The sequence below is a fragment of the Acartia tonsa genome, chromosome 1 (genome assembly GCF_053477335.1).
Source record: "Acartia tonsa isolate MP-2025a chromosome 1, ASM5347733v1, whole genome shotgun sequence".
In the NCBI taxonomy this organism is placed as follows: domain Eukaryota; kingdom Metazoa; phylum Arthropoda; class Copepoda; order Calanoida; family Acartiidae; genus Acartia; species Acartia tonsa.
Window position 1 is genome coordinate 6291927 of NC_137260.1, and position 21325 is coordinate 6313251.

At 39.0% G+C, this 21325-nt stretch overlaps 1 protein-coding gene across 4 annotated transcripts in view; it reads right to left on the bottom strand.

The window, feature by feature from the left end:
• LOC145305508 (HEAT repeat-containing protein 6) overlaps positions 1-21325 on the bottom strand; it is a 39717-nt gene that overhangs the window by 14853 nt on the left and 3539 nt on the right. For all 4 annotated transcript variants that reach the window (XM_080147327.1, XM_080147256.1, XM_080147175.1 and 1 more), the window contains exons 5-14: positions 17827-17979; positions 10762-10830; positions 10520-10597; positions 9647-9739; positions 8978-9094; positions 7423-7509; positions 2575-2651; positions 2068-2146; positions 980-1096; positions 262-336 (exon numbers count right to left, since the gene is read on the bottom strand). In XM_080147327.1, coding sequence (XP_080003453.1) covers positions 262-336; positions 980-1096; positions 2068-2146; positions 2575-2651; positions 7423-7509; positions 8978-9094; positions 9647-9739; positions 10520-10597; positions 10762-10830; positions 17827-17979 — 945 coding nt within the window. The remainder of the gene's footprint in view (positions 1-261; positions 337-979; positions 1097-2067; positions 2147-2574; positions 2652-7422; positions 7510-8977; positions 9095-9646; positions 9740-10519; positions 10598-10761; positions 10831-17826; positions 17980-21325) is intronic.

A 21325-nucleotide genomic window follows, 5' to 3' on the forward strand; every position in this document is an offset into this window, starting at 1 on the left:
CTAACCAGTAAACTTAGTCAAAGTATTAGAAACTACCAACAACTATATGCATGGCATGGCTATAGTATGCAGGTTTTAATATGCTTTTGATTATTTTCACTATGACCTAATAACTAATAAATTTTTAAAGTCAGGAATGAATTAAAAAATTGCCAGTTAAAAACTAAAATAATTTCTATCTTTAAGTTACTTCAAGATATTTACCTAACCATTTACCCAATAATAAAACACCCCCGCTCCCCCTAAGAAAAAAATACTCACCATTATATCAATTTGAGTGAGGACTGAGAGACCCTGCAGGGCCATGTACCGAACATTATTGTCAGCAACTTGATTCTAAACATAATAAATTGTTGGTTGAAATGTTTGGACACTTCAAGTTTAGAACCAACTAATATTAATAAATGAAAGTTTCACAAGTTTAAACCAACGAAAAGTTATTGTGGTTATGAAACTTTGGGTACCAGTTTAAATTATAGTCTATTGTCCTCTCCCTCTATGAAAAACTAGGCACAGAAGTGATTCTATCCACAATCAAATCAATACATATTATTGTAGAGTAGCCGAATTCAGGGATCTAAAGGGATAAGAAAATGACCAATAAATTAAAGTACTTCTCAAATGATGATGCACAAATTAACCCGTCTGTAGAATACATTTAGTAGTTGAAACGTTTGGGCTCTCAATCTAAGGAACCAACCAATCAAAATTTAGGAAGTGCCCAACATGTCCACATGAGGGTGCAATGTAGGGGCGTCGTAGCTCAGTGGTAACGCACTTAGTTACGGTGATGAGAGTTCGAGTTCTAGTCCCCATGTGGAAACTCGAATTTCTCAGTTGAATACATTCACGCAACTTCCCCTGGTTGTGTAAGAAGGGGATTATTGAGTAAGTTTGGATACTTAATAGTCAAGTACATAATATCAGTACTACCCTTATCCCAAGCTCCTCTGCGGAGAGCATTACCAGAAAAACTTACTTGAGGTACAGGAAAACACCTGGGCAGGATGAAGGAGAATAAATCCTTAGTAACTGGTTTCATATTCTCCAGACTGGGACCCTCGCCGAGAGAGACAAATACGGACAACGTGGCAACCTAAACAAGGATTTATGTACATCCCCAATGATGATAAACAAAATTTATTGTAGATTATAATAATTTAAATTGATTGAAAAGCTTGAACACTGCAAGTTTGAAGATTTATGAATGTTTATAAGAAAATATGTATTTAGAGGAAGGAGGGGGGGGGGGGGGGGGGGGTTTGAGACTTTGCGTAAACCTTGTGTATAGGCTTTATCTTTGGACTGAGAAGATAGGTTATTAGGGATAAAATCATTCCTGTATATGAAATTTTCCCAAGTTTTAAGCTTTTTTGGATAGGCCTCCAGGTTCAGAAGCTGCAGGCCTCCAGTGCAGGTGGGCTCTGGACAGGCAAAAATAAAATTTTTTTTGAGAGAGTTAGAACTTATATATAAAACAAAATAAGCATCTTTTTGAATTTTATTTACAAATCTGAAGATAAAAGATGCATATTTTGTTTTATAAGTTGACCTCAAAAAATTTTATGGTATCATACTATGAGATCCTCTATCCTTTTTTAAAACGAAATGAAGTACAATCAAGTTCAATGACTCTTTATGATGAATTAATTAAGGGTAAATTAGAAAATTACAAAAATTCAAGTGTATTTTACGTAATAAGTTAGTCTATATGTGAATGTGTGTGTTTGTGTGAGTGTATGGTCAAAGTTTCTTAAAGTTTGCAATTAAGTAGTCATTGAGTAGTTAGTCCATAGTACAGAATTAACAGTATTATCAGTAAATCAATTTTTTGAATAGTTATTTATCGATCGTATTATAGACAGTTTTCGCGAACATTAAAAGTGTAAGCTTAAAACCTGTTTTCCTAGACCCGTGTAGACTCAAGTAACAAAACTGATATTAATCTTATGATTTTTATTTTAATAATTGTGGAAAATTGTCTGTAATACGATGCCATGTATTTTTCAGAATGGCGAAAACCGGTTCTCGAGACATGTTGGTAAAAAAATTAAAACATTAAAAGACCTGAATAACTGGATTTCGTTGTGTTTCTGAGAGTGTCATCAAAGCTTCCACCATTGTTTCTATCAACCCAGGGCTTAATCTGAATTATGGATATATTATTAATTGAATGTTGTACCAGATTTTCATTTATTCTAATAGAGTGATTCTCGCAGTTGGCTAAAATAACGAGAGAAGCCTAGCCATTGAAATATAAATCTAGCATAACAACAACTCAACTATAAGTAGAGCAGATGTTTAGTGGTCATTAAAATTTTGGGAGGAAAATGAGAAAACAAATGTTAAGATTTTAAGATACATGAAAGAAGAACACGAAACCTTCACATATCAATATATTTTGTATACCGGATGATATTCATTAAGGAGAACCTCCACACACAAAAAAACAGCCGTCCATTTTGAATAGCAGCTGGTTCAATCACAATTCCCCTTATAGTAGTATTACGACGGAGTGACAAACGAACGTACTAAATGGAATTATAGAGAGGCTTAATTGATAAAAATATTCACCTGGAGTATGTACAGTTTTCACATAAGGCACAAAACAGCTTCAAAATGGCAACATATTCGGTATTATTTAATTGATCCTAAAATATGAAAATTTCTTGATACTTAGTTTTAAGAATCAAGGGGGGGGGGCACATCTGACACTTTTGCGTAAACAGGGATTATAGGCTTTGTCTTTGGAGTTATAGGATAGGTTATTTGGGGAAAAAGTTTAGTTTTTGGGTGTATTTTCCTTATATTTAAAAAAAATTTTGAAAGGTCTCCAGGTTCAGGTGCTGCAGGCTGGAAGGTCACTTCTGGACAGGTATAAATGAAAAAAAAATTTTGTTTGAAGAGTTAGAGATCAACTTATTAAACCAAATATGCATCTTTTGGGATGTTATGAGCATATATGAAGAAAAAATAAAAATCAGCCTCCAGGTTCAGGTCCTGCAGGCCTCCAGGTGAATTCTGGACAGGTAAAAACTGAAAATTTTAAATTTTATAGTTAGAACAAAACTTATTTTACAAAAGTTGCTACTTTATGGATGGTATGAACTAATTTGAAGAAAAATTTGAAATCGGGCTCCAGGTACAGGTATTGCAGGCCTCCAGGTAAATTCTGGACAGGTAAAAACTAAAATTTTTTACTTTTGAAGTTAGAACAAAACTTATTTAACAAAAGTTGCTAATTTATGAATGGTATTAACATATTTGAAGAAAAATTTGAAATCGGGCTCCAGGATCAGGTACTGCAGGCTTCCAGGTAAATTCTGTACAGGTAAAAATTGAAAAATTTCAATTTTATAGTTAGAACAAAACTTATTTTACAAAAGTTGCTACTTTATGTATGGTATGAACTAATTTGAAGAAAAAATTGAAATCGGGCTTCAGGATCAGGTACTGCAGGCCTCCAGGTAAATTCTGGACAGGTAAAAACTGAAATTTTTTACTTTTGAAGTTAGAACAAAACTTATTTAACAAAAGTTGCTATTTTATGGATGGTATTAACATATTTAAAGAAAAATTTGAAATCGGGCTCCAGGATCAGGTACTGCAGGCCTCCAAGTGGATCATGGACAGGTAAAAACTAAAAATTTTTTACTTTTTAAAATAGAGCATAACTTCTTTAGCAAAAGTTGCTACTTTATGGATAGTATTAACTCATTTGAAGATAAATTTGAAATCAGGCTCCAGGTTCAGGTACTGCAGGCCTCCAGGTGGATCCTGGACAGGTAAAAACTAAAAATTTTTACTTTTTAAAATAGAGCATAACTTCTTTAGCAAAAGTTGCTACTTTATGGATAGTATGAACTCATTTAAAGAAAAATCTGAAATCAGGCTCCAGCTTCAGGTACTGCAGGCCTCCAGGTGGATCCTGGATAGGTAAAAACTAAAAATTTTCACTTTTAAAGTTAGAGCATAACTTATTTAACAAAAGTTGCTACTTTTTGGATAGTATTGATAAATTTGAAATTGGGCTCCAGGATCAGGTACTGCAGGTCTCCAGGGGAATTCTGGACATGTAAAAATTAAAATATTTAACTTAAGAGTTAGAACTATATCTATTTAACTAATACAAAGAAAAATTTGAAATCGGGCTCAAGGTTCAAGTTAAATCCAAACATTTTGTTAAATTTTGATTTATTAAAAAAAATATTAAGCATTGACTAGAATATATATAAAAAACAAGGATGACAACATCCATAAGTAGCGAAGCACAAAAAATTGTGGATGGGAATACGTAGAAGTAGATTTAAAGTGTATTTTATTATTAAAATCAAGAATAGATTTATTGGAGAAAATAAAGACGAAACCTTGTTTTATTTTGTATGATGAAGACTGTTAAAGTAAATTACATACTAGATGCACATAACAATGGGGGAAAAAAATTTGAAACTGTTAATGCAAAAAAGTTTTAAAATTGGACCAAAAATACCAAAGATATGGGGAAATATGTCAAACATATAAAAATAGTCAAAAACCTGCTAAAAAGCAGTTTGGCCGCCATTGTTTCTTTTCTTAAAACGCCAAAAATTTAATGTTAATATCTTTAACTGAAAATTTTTTGAAAATTGGACTATAAACACAAAGATATGGGTAAAAATGCGATATATACAAAAATAGCCAAAAACCTACAAAAAGGCAGTCTGACAGTCATTGTTGTTTTCTTCGAACGACAAGAAATTTAATTTTGATATCTTTAACTGAAAAAAATTCGAAAATCGGACCATAAACACCCAATATATGGGGAAAAATGTAAAAAATATAAAAATAGCCAAAAACCTGTAAAAAGGCAGTCTGACCGTCATTGTTGTTTTCTTCAAATGACGGGAAATTTAATTTTGATATCTTTAACTGAAAAAAATTTGAAAATCAGACCATAAACACCAAAGATATGGGGAAAATTTGGAAAATATAAAAAATAGCCTAAAACCTGCTAAAAAGCAGTCCGACCGCCATTGATGTTTCATAGTTAATTGTGGTCCTTAATGATGGGAATGTTGTCAAAAAATTTCAGCTCTCTATCTTTTATAGGAGCCGAGAAAATCACGTTTCCCCCAATTCATTAATTACGGACGGACGGACAGACGGACGGACGGACAGACGGACAGACGGACGGACAGACGGACGGACGGACATTGTGAATTATAGAGTAGCTTCGCTACTAAAAACGTACTGTCAACAGGTCAGTCACTAAAGGAAGCCTGCAGGAAATGCACTGCTCTAACTGCGGTAAAAATCCAACCAAAATCCAACCAAAATCCAACACAATACCCTCTATTTGATACAAAAAAGTTATTGAAGCTGCAGGCTTCAAATTTGGGGTATTAAGCCTTATTGTGGCAGTCTTTCAGCAATTAGAGCGGCATATTTCTGCAGGCTTTCTTCAACTATCAAGTATAAAAAAAGGGATATGAAAACTTTCTGACAAAATTAACTTAAAAGTAACAAACAAACCAAACAAATTTTGTTAAAATAGACAATTAGAACTAAGATACCAAGTTAGACATCATCTATTTACCTGGAGGCCTGCAGTACCTGTACCTGGAGCCCAATTTCAAATTTATCTTCAAATTGGTCAATACTATCCAAAAAGTAGCAACTTTTGTTAAATAAGTTATGCTCTAACTTTAAAAGTAAAAATTTTTAGTTTTTACCTATCTAGGATCCACCTGGAGGCCTGCAGTACCTGAAGCTGGAGCCCGATTTCAAATTTTTCTTTAAATGAGTTAATACTATCCATAAAGTAGCAACTTTTGCTAAAGAAGTTATTCCCTATTTTAAAAAGTAAAAATTTTTAGTTTTTACCTGTCCAGGATCCACCTGGAGGCCTGCAGTACCTGAACCTGGAGCCCGATTTCAAATTTATCTTCAAATGAGTTAATACTATCCAAAAAGTAGCAACTTTTGCTAAATAAGTTTTGTTCCAACTATAAAAGTAAAATTTTTTAGTTTTTACCTGTTCAGGATCCAACTGGAGGCCTGCAGTACCTGATCCTGGAGCCCGATTTCAAATTTTTCTTCAAATATGTTAATACCATTCATAGAGTAGCAACTTTTGTTAAATAAGTTTTGTTCTAACTTCAAAAGTAAAAAAATTCAGTTTTTACCTGTCCAGAATTTACCTGGAGGCCTGCAGTACCTGAACCTGGAGCCCGATTTCAAATTTTTCTTCAAATTAGTTCATACTATACATAAAGTAGCAACTTTTGTAAAATAAGTTTTGTTCTAACTATAAAATTGAAATTTTTCAATTTTTACCTGTCCAGAATTTACCTGGAAGCCTGCAGTACCTGATCCTGGAGCCCGATTTCAAATTTTTCTTCAAATATGTTAATACCATCCATAAAGTAGCAACTTTTGTTAAATAAGTTTTGTTCTAACTTCAAAAGTAAAAAATTTTAGTTTTTACCTGTCCAGAATTTACCTGGAGGCCTGCAGTACCTGTACCTGGAGCCCGATTTCAAATTTTTCTTCAAATTAGTTCATACCATCCATAAAGTAGCAACTTTTGTAAAATAAGTTTTGTTCTAACTATAAAATTTAAAATTTTCAGTTTTTACCTGTCCAGAATTCACCTGGAGGCCTGCAGGACCTGAACCTGGAGGCTGATTTTTATTTTTTCTTCATATATGCTCATAACATCCTAAAAGATGCATATTTGGTTTAATAAGTTGATCTCTAACTCTTCAAACAAATTTTTTTTTTCATTTATACCTGTCCAGAAGTGACCTTCCAGCCTGCAGCACCTGAACCTGGAGACCTTTCAAATTTTTTTTTAAATATAAGGAAAATACACCCAAAAACTAAACTTTTTCCCCAAATAACCTATCCTATAACTCCTAAGACAAAGCCTATAATCCCTGTTTACGCAAAAGTGTCAGATGTGCCCCCCCCCCTTAATCAAAATATTTATCTAATCTTATAAAGTAGTAAGCTTTTTTCTCTTTATCAAAGGATCTCGCAAACTGTAGCTTTTTATAGGTCCTGAGATGGTTTTTATAAATAAGTCTGCCCTTCCAAAACACTTTGAATATAGAGCCCCTAGAGGCACAGCCGCTAGTTTTAGATAATAAAGAATCTATTTTAATATCTATAATATAGAGCTCAGTGCTTATAAAAGAACATACCTACAACTACTTATTAAGAAATATCCTTGTTAAAAACAAAGCTTTCCCAAACTTTTGAAATGTCTATCAGTAGATGTTTCCTGTAACAGTTGGGTATAATTCAAAAATCGTATCAACTAGTAAATAATCATTAACATTTTAATAATAATGATATTTCTTTTGAAGCTTTGATAAACTATTTTTTGTAAACTTCGCTTTCATGGATGTTGTATCTAACCTTTGTTTACACTTTTATTACCTTTATTTTAGCGAAGAGTATGTGATGCAACTTTGTAAGGGCTTGAGATAGGGCCGTAGACAGGGAGGTGTAACTGGTATCTTTATCCTAAAAGTAAAAATCTTTGTGAGAGGGTAATTTTTCGACTAAACGGTTACACAAAACTTTGCAGAAAATACGTGAAACATATGACCCCCTTTATCTATTGTTCCAGAATGGCTTCGAAACCTATTATTATACACTGGATTAGAACCAGTTCTAAGCAATACTGAAAAATCATTTATTGCAGCGTATTACAGACAATTGAATTTTCCACAAATATTGAAATATTAAAATCAATAGGTATTAGATTTGTCTTAGTTTTTCATTTTAATGTCGGAAAGCTGTCTACATTTCGATGCAATAAATAACTACTTGTTCTTTTTATTTTGTCTAAACTTATCTACACATCTATAAAAAGCTTTTATTATAAGGGGGGGTTTTTTAATGCAACCATCTCGTAATCAGTGAGCAAATGGCACTTAGAATTCGAATTTCGATCTGAACTTTTGCATGAGTAATCCTTGGTAGGTCTATTTTCCCTAAATCGAACAAAAAGTTGGAAAAGTAACGGCTGGCGGCTCAGCCGTTTAGCCGTTTTGTGCCTATTTTCAGGGTAAATCCACCATCAATTACATAGTAATCAACTTTTTAAAACATATTTTTAGTTTAATTCATGTTAAATGATAGCAATAACCATTTTTAAAACTTCTAGTACCAACAGCTACCGTGTAGAACCGTTTGATAGCCTTTTGGAGTAGAAAAGAGTATTATGTGGAGATAGGTTTCGTGACTAATTTGCAATATAGATATCCAAAAAATGGAAAAACCGCTGAGCCGCCAGCCGATAACCGTTACTTTTCCAACTTTTTGTTCGATTTAGGGAAAATAGACCTACCAAGGATTACTCATGCAAAAGTTCAGATCGAAATTCGAATTCTAAGTGCCATTTGCTCACTGATTACGAGATGGTTGCATTAAAAACACCCCCCTTATTTTTTCAATTTCAATGTATGTGCAAGAAAATCTGTTATAACATGGCAGGTCTATCTACCTATGTATAAATCTATCTATATATATCTTACTTGATGTTGAGCTAAAGCAAGGAATTGAGTTGTATGTGCAAGAAAATCTTTTATGATATGGCAGGTCTATCTATCTATATATAAATATATCTATCCAAATATCTACTTATCTATCTATATCTTGATGTTGAGCTAAAGCAAGGAACTGAGTTGTATGTGCAAAAAAATCTGTTATGCTATGGCAGGTCTATCTATCTATGTATAAATCTATCTATCTATATATATCTTACTAGATGTTGAGCTAAAGCAAGGAATTGAGTTGTATGTGCAAGAAAATCTGTTATAATATGGCAGGTCTATCTATCTTAGTTTAAATATATACCTATCTATCTATATCTTACTTGATGTTGAGCTAATGCAAGGAATTGAGTTGTATGTGCAAGAAAATCTGTTATAATATGGCAGGTCTATCTATCTTAGTTTAAATATATACCTATCTATCTATATCTTACTTGATGTTGAGCTAATGCAAGGAATTGAGTTGTATGTGCAAGAAAATCTGTTATGATATGGCAGGCGGTTATTCTAAGTTTCTTGGAAGGATGTCGTATTAATTCTGTTATTCCAGTCTTAAACATCAAAAAGGCTAGATTAATTTTCATGAAAAAATAATTGTACCTTAATGTTAAAACTGGCGACTGCACCCCTTGGATCTCTAATCAAATTAGTAAAAAGGGGCCCATAAATAGCTTAAAACCATCCCAAGGCTTAAACATAAAAATAAAATAGCCTAAAACTTTTAGCTTCAGCCAAAAAAACTGTTATTGCTACTTTCTATAATAAGATATTATTCATTTTACTTTATTGTTCCAAAATTTACTATAAATAAAAATATTTAATTGTTTTCTAATTTAATAACAATTACGGCAGGCATACTACTTATAAAGCAACAAGGATGACAGCATCCATAAGTAGCGAAGGTTAGAAAATCATACATGAAAATAAGGACAAGGAGATTTAAAAAGCATTTTTTAAAATCAAAGACCACAAACCTTTTATATTTCTATTTTGTGACAAAACTGACGGACAAACGGACAAAGTAAAGTACATACTGGATGCACACTACTCATACGGACAAAGTGAATTGTAGAGTAGCTTCGCTACTAAAAAAAATTGTGTACCTGTAAAGGACAGAAGCATTTATCTGGTAGGAAGATGAACCAATAGGACACAACTGGCTTCTTACGGCACTTCTTTACAATTGTTGCCACCACCTAAATATATAAATTCTTAATACTCAGGAAGAATGGGAACTGTACATTGGTCTGGTACCCAAAGTTTATAATAGTGATGGCAATCCGTCGAATTTTTGGGCCAGATTCGGATTCCGAATTCTTAAAAGAATCCGTCAAAATAAGTGGCGGATTCTTTGCGGATTCCGGATTCTTATTTTTGGCGGATTCCGGATTCTAGCAGTATTTAAAAAGACTTTTTAATTTTTTTTTTAAATTAAGTGCTACATATGTCCTAAAAATTAATGTTCTTGGTGTTCTCTATAATTCACTTCCGAGAATCGAATCAGATTTTAAAAGATTTTATATATAATGATAATAATCTTTGCCTTCATAAAGCGAGAGTTGAAAGAAAAAACTCAAGATGCTAATTTTAGCATACCAATTATGAATCCGGAATTCGGATTCGGATTCCAAAATTGGCCAAAAAATTGGGCGGATTCCGGATCCGGATTGCCAACCCTAGTTTATAAACATGTTCTCTTATGTGTTAACTATGATGCTGATATACAAAATTATCCCTTCTGTAAATTACAGTTAGTGGCTCAATTGTTTGGACACTGAACTTAATAAACCAACCAACAATTGTTAAGCCAGTGAATAAGAAAATGAGTTATTATAAAACTTTGGGGACTAGTGTAATAAACAGCCCATTGACACCTCTCTCTCTCTCTCTGGATTATATCCATTTTTTATTTTTGAGATAAAGTGGGTATAAAATGTTTTATTTTTTAGGACTTGATAATCTATTCTATAATTTACCTGAACCGCCTGTTTCTCAACAACATACTCCTCCCTTCTTCTCCTCTGTCCACCTACAGAGTCACCTCCAACCATTTCCTGATAAAAAAAGGAAACAAATCAGGATGTTATGTAAAATTTAGGCCCCCTAATGATCCTGGTCATGATTCGAAATTTCCGACAATGAAAAAAAACATCCCAATTTTATCAGTTAGTATTAGAGCAGAATGATGGGTGTATGAAAATAATATATTCTTGTTTACCTGATCAGAGTAATCGGAACCAGTTGTGTCAGAACAGCTTGACTCCCTTCGGACAGTATCTGATTCTCTCTACAAAAGAAACAATACTTTCTATGTTAACAAGATTAGTTGTCATGAAAACCTATTTCCTTTTTATATACAGTAGTAAGGTTCCTTTTTAGCTTACCATTTTAATAACCCATGAACTGACTGAGTTCTTCTTTTTAAGTAAGCTTCACAAGTTAATATAGATACAGGGATGGTTTCTGGCTACTTTCTATCTTTGGCTATCCGCTAATTAATTAAATAGACGTCAATCAGTGTATCGGAGCCGGAGCCGGTAGCAGCAACATTTTTGGTGAAGCCGGAGCTGGAGCCGTATTTTTCGTTAAAAACGGCTCCGGATTAGCTAAAAAGTATTTTTTTTTAAAAGTAATATTATAATTTGGCAACGGTCTATTTTCATATAATAAACTGAAAAACTATTGTTACTTAACAAATAGACACACATCCTTCTACTTTTATATAGCTTTAATCAAATAAAAGCAAAATATTTTATATTATTTATTATATTTTATCATATTCAATAATGAAAAAAAATTGATATATTAATTTTAAGGTAGGAGCCGGTGCCGCATTTTTCGTTAAAAACGGCTCCGGCTGCAGATTAGCTAAAAATGATTTTTTAAAGTAATATTATAATTTGGCAACGGTTTATTTCCATATAATAAACTGAAAAACTATTGTTACTTAACAAATAGACACACATCCTTTTACTTTTATATAGCTTTAATCAAATAAAAGCAAAATATTTTATATTATTTATTTTATTTTATCAAATTCAATAATGTGTGGTATCCGCCGAGGATAAATGGCAGACACCGGAGTTCAATTAGATTACGGCAGTGTGACAGACGTGGACACCTTACTATAGAGTAGCTACGCTTCTCTAGCATTCACTAGATAATAATCAACATCTATTTCAGTTGTCACTTTATTGAAGGTTTAAAGGATACTAAAGCTATATACAACAAACAATAACTACATGGATAGGAATAAATAATCATAACATAAAAGCATTATAATACATATACAATAGTCAGTTTGGGCAATAATGATCCCCCATCCCTGGAAAGGGTGGGGGGAATTAAGAATACAGTTAACCATAATAAAACATGACAGATTCAATCATTAATTTTAGGCATAGGGAGGGGGTCGTCAGACCCCTTCCCCAGGACTCGGGGGAGGGCCATTAACCCTCCACCGAACCCCGGTCAGGGGTGCCATATGCATGGCTCATGGTTGCCGAATACCACAACTCTCCCCTCGGAAGGCTGGGAGAGGGCTTCCCTACCAGACTTCCGACAGTGGTTGAGGCCTTCGGTCCGCTTCCTTAGGGCTAAGATATATACAAGCGATAATGATTCAATGGAATCCTAGTGGTGAGTGTTTCTCAGGGTTGGTGGGCTCCCAACGTGGGGTAGAATGCAGAGGCTGGCTTTGGTTGGACACGTTGTTCAGCGCCGGCAGGTGTCAGGTTGGCAGGTGGCACAGTTGTTGCTGGGACAGTCAGCAGTGGGGCATGCTGGTTGTTGTTGGCAGCGGCTGGGGCACTGGCTGCCAAGTTGACCGTCTGGGCAGCGGCCTGCCCTCCCGCGGGGCCGCGGGGTCGGCCAGAGGGCGGTCCTGGCCTACCTGGGCGGTCATGCCCGCTATCGGCTGATTGCATGGACACCATTTCCTCGGCTGCTTCCTGGCCGATGGGGATGGCATCCCAGTCTACTGAAAAGTCCCGGGACTTGGCATGGGTGAGCCTGGCTCTAGCCAGGGCCTTCCTATACAAAGTTGGATGGTACAGGAACACTTGTGACACCGCATTCAAGGCCGCTCGGACGCCTCCCTGTGCTGCTGCCAGGGAAATGATGGTTAGGTCCCCCAGCAGTTTGAGGATCAACAACAGCAGACACAGTATGGCTGCGCCATCTCCCCACTCGTGAATAGCCTGTCTGAACCCAGCCCAGACATCCAGGGCGGCCTCTCCTTCCTCCGCCAGTCGGTCGATGTTGTAAGACACTATCCCATGGTCACCTGTGGCCGAACAGCTGCCTTGCTGAACGCATGAGCCATAGGACAGGCCGGTCAGCATGGCGCTTCTATATGCTGGGAACGCCAGCAGCTGCTGCCAGTCATTCAACTCAGCCTGCGAATACAAGCCCCCTGAACTGAAGTCATCCAGGGGTTCTGTCAACAGCTGCCTAGGCGTATCCAGCGGGGGTGGCCTCTTCTTAGGAGCGGGGGTTAACTCTATCCAGCCTTCCTCCGCGTGCACAGTCAGGGGGTAGGTGGAGGAGCAGGGAATCTTGGTGGCGTGGCCGCTATACACTCGTGTCACGGCGTCTACAAACCCTGTGGGCTCTACTGGCACTTTGTCCCAACACTCCTTGTGTTCACGGACAACATATTTATTGCGTTGGCAGGTAAGCTGGAGCAGGACATCTCCCCTCAGCACCGAGAACGTGCTCCCCTGGACACGCACCGGGTGGGCCGGGTCTAGTTGCTGGAGCTTCCAGCAGTTGGCCGCTACTTCTTCTGCTGCTGTGCTTTTCATGCGGGTCTCCAGAGTAAATCCAATATACCCTGCATGTATCTGGGCCTGCAGGGGAACATCAACATCCCTGGCTGATACTCTGGGTAGCGCTGCCGCGGCTGGGTCAGCTGCCACGAACAATGCTGGGTGGTTGGTGGCATGGGCCTCAAAGTCGCAGTTCACTATTGCGGTGGGGTTGGTCATGTTGATGAAAAACTGGGCCTGATGGTCAACCAGGAACGCATCCATCACTAGGCTGGGCTGGAGGCTGCGGATCAGCCTCAAGGGGCAATCTCTCCCCAGGTGATCCCACACGTAGGTGGCTTCCCCCGTGATGCAGGACAGCTCTGAATGGGGACACTCCAAGGTCAGGTGGTCAGATTGGGACTCCACCCGTCCATCCTCTACTACGTAGGTCTCTTCCTTAACCAGCAGCCGTCGCTCCTGGAGCACTAATTCATTGCGGTACAGCTGGCCCTCGAAGTGGACGTCCTCCCCCTCACAACCCACCCCCTCGGGGCTGTTGACGAGGGCGCCCACCATGTCGAGGGTGAAGAACAGGGGATGGTTCAGCTGGAACGTCAGTGGCTGGGTCTTGCCTGGCAGCGTGTAGACTCGGTTCCTGGCCAGGTCTCGGCACGTTTCTGGATCTATCTTGGTTGGCCTCATGAGGGTGGGGACCGAGGTCACCTTGAGGTGACCCCATACCCCACACCTGAATGTCCACTGGGACACAGTGAGCTGGCAACTGTATCCTGTTGTTTCCCTCACCTTGACTTGCTGCAGGACGTGTACTTCATGGCCCAGGGGCACCTCCTGGTGTAGAGGTTCCGTGTTACACATCTTCTCTTTATTGTAGGCTGTGACGTGGGTGGGGTTGGTGACAGTAAAAGGGCGTTGCGGCGGTTGAGGGAGTCATGGGGTGGCACGCGGTAAGCCGCCCATGACATCTCGAGTCTGCGGATATGTGAACTCCAGGATTGCTTGGGCGGTCCTCTAAACTCTGGCAGGTTACTCAGCATCAGCTTGCGGTACTCGGCTGGAGCTGGCTGAGGGTCATCCTGGAGCCATCCTGGGGCTTGGTCACCTCCTGGCGCTTGCGGCTGTTCCATCGGGGCAACGGTTCAACGGCGGGACGCAAAGTTACAAAGTAAATAGAATAAATGGTTTGTCACTAGAGGCTTTCTAGCCTAACAGCCAACACTGTTTTTTATCACTAGGTTGGTAGTTCAGTTACAAAAATATAACTTAGCTGTGTTTATCACTAGTTGGATTCTGAGGTGGTAGAGTAGGCTGGTAGGGGTAGATAGATGTTGAGGGTCTGAACTGCTGTCAGGAACTGATTTGGTTTTCCTTTATCACACTATAGCTAGGAGGAGGGAGCTTGGAATTCTTTATTTTCTAAAAATATCCCTGTTAGATGCTATGGAGTAGCTCCGCTCCGGTGTGTGTGTGTGTGCGTGAAATCTCCCGTCCTTGCAACGCGCTTACGCACCGTCAAATCCGCGCACACGGGTAAAACGTGCACTTATCCCTCAACTCGCTCTCTCATTGGTCCGCTTTGTCCGTTGAATTTTATGATAATTCCGCACTCCGTTGCGCTGTCCGTAAATGGCGCTCTGTGTTCCCGGTCACTAGCTACACACCGTGGACGGACTTAGGTTCTTCTACAAAATATTGAACATAATTTTGAGTCAAGCTGGCTTTTAGTAGGAGTTCCAAAAACGCTCACCAGTAACCTCATAACTGTATTGAATATCGAAATTATTCTTGTGTTATTTTTCATCTTTCAGTCAAGACTGAAAAAAAAGCTTCCATTAAATTCAAATCTACTTGAATTCATTTCCTTTCAAAGGAAATTTTTGCTTAAAAATAAAAGTTATAAGCTAGGATATGAAAAATTAACAACAATACAATTTGACCCTGGATAAAATTTATTTCTACTCTGTCGGTAAGTCAGCTCAAGTATGCTATACAGGGTAAATACCTAGGTAAGGGACCAGTCGATAATGATCCTCTGGCGACTCTTAAACCTAACAGGGTCAGAGCTGTCTATTATCAGAATACCTGTCCCTGCCCCTCTCATCTTAATTCAGTCTGCTAAACACATCTTATATGTGATACACTATTTTTTTTTTGGAGGCTTTATTGATGACTGGGCTAGGGGAATACCACAGGATCTGTGACTTGAGTTATAGGGGCAATACCAAGGTAAGGGACCAGTCGAAAATTATCCTCTGGCGACCCTTGTACCTAACAATGTTAGAGCATTCTGCTCTTAATAAAACTGTCCCTGCCCAGGATCTGTGACTTGAGTTATAGGGGCAATAATAAGGTAAGGGACCAGTCGAAAATTATCCTTAATTCATCCTCTGGCGACCCTTGTACTTAACAGTTTTAGAGCATTCTGCTCTTAATAAAACTGTCCCTGCCCCTCCTTTCTTTATTCAGTCTGCCAATCACACATTAAATGTGATCCATTATAATCTGAGGAATTAAAATATGACTGAACGAAGGGAATGTCACAGATTGTAAAAAATCTTTTTTATTTAACCAATGTAATTTTGAAATGCTATTCTTTTATATATGTGTACATAAACAATTTTTACCCAACTTGAATATTTTAAATGAGTTTTAAATTAATATTGTTATACTTTTAATGTAATCTTTGTAAGTAAATGATAAAGACAAATAAAGAATCAAATAATAATAATGACTTAGGTTAGTGTGGGTAGGAGGGGGGAAGCGCGTGAGGGGACGGGGGTAAATCCGTCCGTTCCCCCTGTGAGGAAGGGGGGGAGTGCTGTGGGTTTGAAATAACTGTGTGATGAGGTAATGGTGCCTTTTTTCCTTAATCCTAGGCTTATCTATTATATCACCTTGATTGTATTTCCTTCAGTGGAGAGTGGGCTCCTCCCTTTCCTCTGGAATAAGGGGTGTGTTGTTGTTGTGCTGTAGGCTTGAGGTGATTAGATTGTGTATCAGGGGCTTTGTTATATTACATTTAGCTTCTATTTGTGTCCTTATCACAATTACATAACAGATTTGTTTACCAACCCTGTTCTATTTTTAGTTGTTATCACAATACACAATAAATCCAAGCCTGTTCTATTTTTAGTTTTATCACAACACAACAATTTGTTTGCTAATCTTTGCTCATAAATCTATTGTTTAGCCATCACACCAGGGTGGTAATCCCTGCAATGTTATATAATATCTGTTTTTCTAGATGGGCGGCTGCGTTGTAGCCTCTCAGGATACTTGGAGTTGACGTAGTTTTCTCTGTTTTGGGGCACTACACTCGTATGTTGGCTCGCAGCTCGCAGCTATGTGGCGTGTTTCAGCCTATCGGCGGCAGGGAATGTCCCGTCCTGCTAGCGCCGCTGATCCAAATCCGGCTGATGGCGGCAGGGAATGTCCCGTCCTGCTAGCGCCACTGGTTCGGATCCTGCTATCTCTTGCAGTAAAGTTGGCCTATTTCCAGCCGTTTACACTTATTTGGCTTGTTTCAGCCGGTCCGCAGGCCTGTTTCAGCCCTTTGAGCGCTCAATTCTCCGTTAGATGTCGGCGCTTCTCGCGGTTCTTCGTCAGGTTTCGCTGTCTCGCTTCCACAACTGCCGGGTGCAGAGTTAGACTTTGCTGTCCAGGGTGGGTAATTCAGGTTGCTTGTGTCAGTTTTGCCAGTTTCACTGCTGGGAGTACCTTAGCCTCAGATGCGCGTCTGCTCTACACTTGTGGTTTGCCGTAATCTCACACAGCTGTCACCAAAAGTTGTGGTATCCGCCGAGGATAAATGGCAGACACCGGAGTTCAATTAGATTACGGCAGTGTGACAGACGTGGACACCTTACTATAGAGAAGCTACGCTTCTCTAGCATTCACTAGATAATAATCAACATCTATTTCAGTTGTCACTTTATTGAAGGTTTAAAGGATACTAAAGCTATATACAACAAACAATAACTACATGGATAGGAATAAATAATCATAACATAAAAGCATTATAATACATATACAATAGTCAGTTTGGGCAATAATGATCCCCCATCCCTGGAAAGGGTGGGGGGAATTAAGAATACAGTTAACCATAATAAAACATGACAGATTCAATCATTAATTTTAGGCATAGGGAGGGGGTCGTCAGACCCCTTCCCCAGGACTCGGGGGAGGGCCATTAACCCTCCACCGAACCCCGGTCAGGGGTGCCATATGCATGGCTCACGGTTGCCGAATACCACAAATGAACAAAAATTGATATATTAATTTTAAGGTAGGAGCCGGAGCCGCATTAAAATTAAACAATTCCGACACGCTGCTGAAAACACAACATTGTACTTAATTTGTAACAAAAATAAATGAATCAGAGCTTAATGGGTTCATCATAAAAAAATATTGTATTTGCTAAGTACCCTAAGAATAAAAAATATTTTTTATTAAACTATCCACAAAGCAAATTAACTTCTTAAGACTACAAATTAGTAAAGCAAAACAAATTATACCTGATTAAACTGTAAATGAGGGAGGTTGGTGGGAACCAGAGACAGACCATCCACTTGTTTATGCAGACCTATGAGAACAGCAAGATAACCCAGGATCTCACCTAGTTTATCCTCAACAACATGCCCACATTTGGTTACAAACAATTGAAGAACCTGAAATACAATTTATTTTGTTTATTTTCTACTTTTATAATAGGATTTTAGGGGTGTTTATTCTACATGGGATCTTCTGCTCAGGGGGGGGGGGGGTGAGAACAAAAAATAAGTGGTTGGAGGGGAAAAAATGTAAAAATGAAGAAAACTGAAAACATTTTTTCCATCCCCCCCCCCCTCCTTGGTGAAAAAAAAACAAAAAAAATGTGTGGTAGGAGAGATAAAATAAATAAAATATAGAGTTCTTTAAATATTTTTCCATTTTCCCCCCTACTTGGTGAGAAAAAACTAGGGGGGGGAAATAAAAAAAATTTGTAGCCGGGAAGAAAAAAATCTTGTGCAGAAAATAGTTTTTTATGACATAGTAGTATAGACTGCTTTCCGCAAGATTAAAACCAGTGTTGTTAGCCCTGAGGAGTCGAATGTACGGGCTTACCAAACTGGTATGAATTTTATGATTTTTAAAAAAATATTGGGGGAAAATTGTTTTTAATACGATGTTATACATGATTTTTCAGTATGGCTAAAAAACCGGCTCTAATCCAGCGGATATCAATCCGTTTCGAAGCTATTAGTGAATCAAAGGAAATTTTGCTATAGTATATCTGTCAGTTCCTCATAAAATTGTGCTGCTGAAGGATTTAAAATTAAGAGAAACATAAGGGGGGGGGGTTTTTAATGCAACCATCTCGTAATCAGTGAGCAAATGGCACTTAGAATTCGAATTTCGATCTGAAATTTTGCATGAGTAATCCTTGATAGGTCTATTTTCCCTAAATCGAACAAAAAGTTGGAAAAGTAACGGCTGGCAGCTGGCAGCTCAGCCGTTTAGCGGTTTTTTGCCTATTTTTAGGGCAAATTCATCATTAATTACGCAGGAATCAACTTTTAAAACATATTTCTGGTTTAATTAATGTTAAATGATAACAATAACCATTTTTTAAAATTTTTAGTACCAGCTGCTAACGGCTAGAACCGGCTGAAAACGGCTGGGAGCCGCCAAGAGTATAAAGGGTAGATAGGGCTTGTGACATGTCAAGGGGTAGGTTTCTTTGGGTGCTGAGCTCAAAAATGCTACTAAAAATAGTGACGGCCAATTTATATGGCAGCTGGGTAACAGCTGCAGCTCAGCTGCGAGCGGCCAAGAGTAGAATGAGTAGATAGGGCTTGTGACGTGTCTAGGGGTAGGTTTTTATAGGTGCTGAGCTCAAAAATGCTAACAAAAATAGTGGAGTCCCATCCACATGGCAGCTGGGTAATGGACGCAGCTCAGCTGGGTAACGGCCGCAGCTCAGACGAGATAGGCCAAGAGTAGAATGAGTACATGAGGCATGTGACGTGTCCAGGATTAGGTTTTTATGGGTGCTGAACTCAAAAAATGCTTCTAAAAATAGTTTCGGCCAATCCCTATGGCAGTTAAGTAATAGCTGCTGCTCAGCTGCTAGCGGCTAAGAGTAGAATGAGTAGATAGGGCTTGTGACGTGTCTAGAGGTAGGTTTTTATGGGTGCTGTGCTCAAAAATGGTACCAAAAATAGTAGCATCCCATCCATATGGCAGCTGGGTAACGGCCGAAGCTTAGCTGGTAGAGGCCAAGAGTAGAATGAGTACATAGGGCATTTGACATGTCTAGGGGTAGGTTTTCATGGGTGCTGAGCTCAAAAATGGTACCAAACATAGTGGCGACCCATCCAAATTGCAGCTGGGTAACAGCTGCAGCTCAGCTGCGTGCCACCAAGAGTATAATGAGTAGATAGAGCTTGTGACGTGTCTCGGGGTAGGTTTTTATGGGTGTTGAGCTCAAATATGCTACTAAAAATAGTGGCGACCAATCCATATATGGCAGCTGAGTAACAGCTACAGCTCAGCTAGGAGCGGCCAAGAGTGGAATGAGTAGATAGGGCTAGTGATGTGTCTTAGGGTAGGTTTTTATGAGTGCTGAGCTCAAAATGCTACCAAAAATAGTGGTGACCCATCCATGTGGCAGCTGGGTAACGGCGGCAGCTCAGCTGGGAGCAGCCGAAAGTAGAATGAGTACATAGGGCTTGTGACGTGTCCAGGGGTAGGTATTTATGAGTGCTGAGCTCAAAAATACTACCAATAATAGTGGCGGCTCATCCATATGGCAGCTGGGTAACACAAGCCCTATCTACTCATTCTACTCTTAGCCTCCCCCAGCTGAGCTGCAGCCGTTACCCAGCTGCCATATGGATGGGTCGCCACTATTTTTGGGAGCATTTTTGAGCTCAGTACCCATAAAAACTTACCCCAAGACACGTCACAAGCCCTATGTTCTCATTTTACTCTTGGCCGCTCCCATCTGAGCTGCAGCTGTTGCTCAGATGCCATATAGATTGGCCGCCACTATTTTTGGTACCATTTTTGAGCTCAGCACCCATTAAAACCTACCCCTAGACACGTCATAAGCCCTATCTACTCATTCTACTCTTGGCCTTTCACAGCTGAGCTGCGGCCGTTACCCAGCTGCCATATGGATGGACCGCCACTATTTTTGGTAGCATTTTTGAGCTCAGCACCCATAAAAACCTACCCCTAGACACGTCATAAGCCCCATCTACTCATTCTACTCTTGACCACTCGCAGCTGAGCAGCAGCTGTTACCCAGCTGCCATATGTATTGGCCGCCACTATTTTTGGTACCATTTTTGAGCTCAGCACCCATAAAATCCTACCCCTAGACACGTCACAAGCCCTATCTACTCATTCTACTCTTGGCCGCTCGCAGCTGAGCAGAAGCTATTACTCAACTGCCACATGGATTGGCCATCACTATTTTTGGTAGTATTTTTGAGCTCAGCACCCATAAAAACCTAACCCTGGACATGTCACATGCCCTATGTACTCATTCTACTCTTGGCCTCTCCCAGCTGAGCTGCCGCCATTACCCAGCTGCCATATGGATGGGCTGCCACTATTTTTGGTAGCATTTTTGAGCTCAGCACCCATAAAAACCTACCCCAAGACACGTCACAAGCCCTATGTTCTCATTTTACTCTTGGCCGCTCCCATCTGAGCTGCAGCTGTTGCTCAGATGCCATATGGATGGACCGCCACTATTTTTGGTAGCATTTTTGAGCTCAGCACCCATAAAAACCTACCCCTAGACACGTCACAAGCCCTATCTACTCATTCTACTCTTGGCCGCTCGCAGCTGAGCTGCAGGTGTTACCCAGCTGCCATATGGATTGGCCGTCACTTTTTTTAGTAGTATTTTTGAGCTCAGCACCCATAAAAACCTACCCCTAGACATGTCACAAGCCCTATCTACTCTTCATACTCTTGGCCGCTCCCAGCCGTTTTCAGCCGGTTCTAGCCGTTTAGCAGCTG